Source organism: Hoplias malabaricus, chromosome 6, assembly GCF_029633855.1.
Source record: "Hoplias malabaricus isolate fHopMal1 chromosome 6, fHopMal1.hap1, whole genome shotgun sequence".
Taxonomy (NCBI): domain Eukaryota; kingdom Metazoa; phylum Chordata; class Actinopteri; order Characiformes; family Erythrinidae; genus Hoplias; species Hoplias malabaricus.
In genome coordinates, this window is record NC_089805.1 from 11,129,562 (window position 1) to 11,133,995 (window position 4,434).

General features: G+C 47.7%; 1 protein-coding gene across 1 annotated transcript; it reads left to right on the forward strand.

The window, feature by feature from the left end:
* Nucleotides 1–432: 432 nt before the first annotated feature.
* Nucleotides 433–2,632, forward strand: galr1a (galanin receptor 1a). The gene is made up of 3 exons (XM_066674176.1): nucleotides 433–1,062; nucleotides 1,365–1,430; nucleotides 2,315–2,632. The coding sequence occupies exons 1-3, from the start codon at nucleotides 433–435 to the stop codon at nucleotides 2,630–2,632; spliced, it is 1,014 nt and encodes a 337-aa protein (XP_066530273.1).
* Nucleotides 2,633–4,434: the final 1,802 nt, after the last annotated feature.

Here is a 4,434-nt window from a genome sequence, read left to right on the forward strand (position 1 = left end):
GATGGTGATGATGATGAAGATGATGATGGTAATAAAGATGATGATGGTGATGATGAAGATGATGGTGATGATGAAAATGATGTTGGTGATGATGATGTTATGATGGTGGGTGGTGTTTGGAGCCTGGTGGTCCCTGGCTGTTTTGATAGATGAAGGTCTCCTGATTGTTCTGCTGAGTCAGACTTCAATGCCCATGGTGTGGTTGGAGAGAGGAGGTCCTGTAGATTGTTGTGAGATGTTGATGATGTCTGTAAGTTACACTATTCCTCAGTTAAGAAATCAAATACAACTGAAATAAAATAATCATGTTTTGTTTATTTTGTTGAGCTTCTTTTGACATTGTGCTTATTAATAATCTATAGAATCAAAACCATTTGGAAACACATCATGTTGTTTGTTTATTTATTTGTATGTATGCGAAAACATAGAAGAATGGACAACAGCAGCAGCACAGCGCTCCCGGAGGTGGGTCTGGAGGCACATGCGGTCGGTGCAGATAACGTGGTGACACTGCTGGTCTTCGGGCTGATCTTCGCGCTGGGCGTGCTGGGAAACTCGCTGGTGATCACGGTGCTGGCGAGGCGCGTGCGCGGACAGACGCGCAGCACCACCAACGTCTTCATCCTGAACCTGAGCATCGCTGACCTGTCCTACCTGCTCTTCTGCGTGCCCTTCCAGGCCACCGTCTACGTCCTGCCCTCGTGGGTCCTAGGCGAGTTCATCTGCAAGTTCATCCACTACTTCTTCACCGTGTCCATGCTGGTGAGCATCTTCACGCTCTCGGCCATGTCCGTGGACCGCTACGTGGCCATCGTGCACTGCCGCAAGTCATCCTCGGTGCGTGTGCTGAGGCACGCGCTGGCTGCCGTGGCCGTGATCTGGGCGCTGTCTCTGGGCATGGCCGTGCCTGTGGCGCAGTACCAGAGCATCGTACAGGGCCATGGGAACAGTACCTTCTGCTGGGAAGCGTGGCCTGACAACAAGAAGAAGATCTACGTGGTCATCACTTTCATCTTCGGATACCTGCTCCCCCTCATCCTCATCTCCTTCTGTTACGCCAAGGTCAGTAAAGTGATCCACTCGCACCAGCAAAACACACACTAACACACCACCACCACGTCAGTGTCACTGCAGCACTGAGAATGATCCACCACCACATCACACCTGCTCTGTGGGGGTCCTGAGTCTTGAAGAATAAAAAGAAGGGGGTTAATAAAGTATGCAGAGCAACATGTGGGCAGCAGTCTATAACTGTAGAGCTACAGCGTACTCCTGTGTGGTCAGTGGAGCTGATAAAGTGGACAGTAAGGGCAGGAACAAGGTGGCTGGGTAGTGTTTAACCCTTGCTGTGTCTGTGTCTGCAGGTGCTGAATCACCTTCATAAAAAGCTGAGGAACGTATCGAAGAAGTCAGAGGCATCAAAGAAGAAGGTGAGAGGGACACAGACCATGGAGAGCTTTAAAGAATCACACAGGAATCAGTTTGAGTCACATGTCTTTCTGAGAGTCATTCATTAAAGGGACCGTATTTTTACCTTTAAGTTGCACTTTCAAAGTGTGGTGCTGCTCTTCCATGCTTATCACTGCAGAAACTGCACTATGTAACTTTTGGATGAGGGTAGTGGATGTTGATAGTTGGTGGACTATTCTCCATCCAGCAGTGGCACTGAGGGCTTTAAAAAAATGTAAAGGTTAGATGTTGCATATATTTTGGTGTGTGATTATGGTTGGTCAGTTAGCCAATCACAGCTGACTCTGCCCCTGAACTGGCCCCGCCTACTTAGAGCGACAGAGGCTTAACACACTAATCAGCAAACTGGAATAGGCTTAATGTACCTAGTCTTATCTCATCTTGTCTCAACTTGTTTTATCTTCTCTCATTTTATGTTTTTTTAATGTAGCCTTATTTTTCATTAATTTAATCTCGTCTTATTTTTTCTCATCACGTCTCATGACCTCCTTCTTGTCTTGTGGTGTCTTATCTTATCTTCCTCATGTGTCGTCTTGATTTCTATTATCTTATCTCATTCTACTTCTCTAATCTTGTCTTATCTCATCTTGTCTTTCCTTGTTTCGCCTTGTCCCGCCTTGTCTTTTTGTGTATCGTCTCGCTTTATCTCTTCTTGTTTTGTCTCACCTTGTCTCATCCCATTTAATCTCAACTCTTTTAGTCTTGTCTTATTTTTTCTCATCTTCCCTCATCTAATCATATCTCGCCTCATGTCCTCCCATCTTGCATCATCTCGCATTAACTCCTCCAATCCCACCTCCTTGGATCTCACCTGTCTCCCCTTGTCTCGTCCTGTTGTTTTCAGACTGCTCAGACGGTGCTGGTGGTGGTGGTGGTCTTCTGCCTCTCCTGGCTGCCTCATCATGTGGTTCATCTCTGGGTGGAGTTCGGCTCCTTCCCCCTGAACCAGGCGTCCTTCGTCTTCCGGGTGGCTGCCCACTGTTTGGCTTACAGCAACTCCTCAGTCAACCCCATCATCTACGCCTTCCTGTCCGAGAACTTCCGGCAGGCGTACAAGCAGGTTTTCCACTGCCAGACGTCCAGTGAGTGTCCGGTGCAGGACGCCAGAGAGACGAGGAACAAGATGGAGATGGTGCCCTCCACCAACTGCACTACAGCTTAACCATGGCTCACACTCGAATCACTTGGCCATGGTGCTTGCACACAGAGGAAATTCGTCTTCGCATTTAACCCAATCCGTGCAGTGAAACCCACATTCACACACACTAGTGAACACTAGGGGGCAGCCCCAACCACAGCCCTAACCATGGTGCCCAGGGAGCTGTTGGGGGTTAGGTGCCTTCCTCAAGGGCAGTTCAGTCATGAGCCCAGTTCACAAACCACCAGGCCACAACTGCCCCCCCTAAATTATCATCCCATCTAATATTAAAGTTAATAGCCCTTATTATTTAATTATTGTGAGATTATTCTGCTTATTTCTAGATGAGCACTGCTACCTCCAAAAGGTGTATAGTGCAGTTTCTGCAGTGCTGAGCCCAGAGTAGCAATGTCAGACGCTCTATTCTCCCTATTACAATACAGAAGAGAATTTTAAAGCTCTAATTTTACAGTAAAAGTACTACCTAGTGTTACTTTAATTCAAATGACAAGGTAGAAATGTGTGCAAATTGGCGGAATAATGTTATAATATTCTTCCCACAACCACATAAAGAGGGATATGATTTGATGAGATGATTGAGCCTGTGGCTAGAGCACACTGAATCCTTCCTGCTTCTCCCCAGTGCAACTGAAGGGCAGAACAATAAATAACTGAAGAAGCTGAAGAAGCTGTGGTCTTTATCTAAGCTCCGCAATCAAGCTACTATTCGGCGCTAATGGAACCCAAAAACACGCTCTTTGAGGTCAGCATGAGAGCAGTGTGAAAGGCTCAGAAAAGATCTTCTCTTTTATATGCCCTGAGTGAACAGAGAAGTGGCATTGGGCTGAGATTACTGTAGAACTGCGATGTGTGATTGACGTAGAAGAACCACTTCAGGGCTCACAAAGATCTCAGCTGAGACAAGGTTGAAAATGAGGTATTTAACTCTGGAGGGCAGACACCATTTGGTAAACTTCCTCCATTGCAGCCGACCAAATTCACACACTCACACCTGTGGACAGTTTCACACACTCACCCAGTCACTCACACACTCACACCTGTGGACAGTTTCACACACTCATCCAGTCACTCACACACTCACACCTTTGGACAGTATCACACACTCACCCAGTCACTCACCCAGTCACTCACACACTCACCTAGTCACTCACACCTGTGGACAATTTCACACACTCACCCAGTCACTCACACACTCACCCAGTCACTCACACACTCACCCAGTCACTCACACACTCACACCTGTGGACAGTATCACACACTCACCCAGTCACTCACACACTCACACCTGTGGACAGTTTCATACACTCATCCAGTCACTCACACACTCACACCTGTGGACAGTATCACACAATCACCCAGTCACTCACCCAGTCACTCACACACTCACCTAGTCACTCACACCTGTGGACAGTATCACACACTCACCCAGTCACTCACACACTCACCCAGTCAATCACACACTCACCTAGTCACTCACACCTGTGGACAGTATCACACACTCACCCAGTCACTCACACACTCACCCAGTCACTCACACACTCACCCAGTCACTCACACACTCACACCTGTGGACAGTTTCACACACTCACCCAGTCACTCACACACTCACACCTGTGGACAGTTTCACACACTCACCCAGTCACTCACACACTCACACCTGTGGACAGTTTCACACACTCACCCAGTCACTCACACATTCACACCTGTGGACAGTATCACACACTCACCCAGTCACTCACACCTGTGGAAAGTTTCACACACTCATCCAGTCACTCACACACTCACACCTTTGGACAGTATCACAC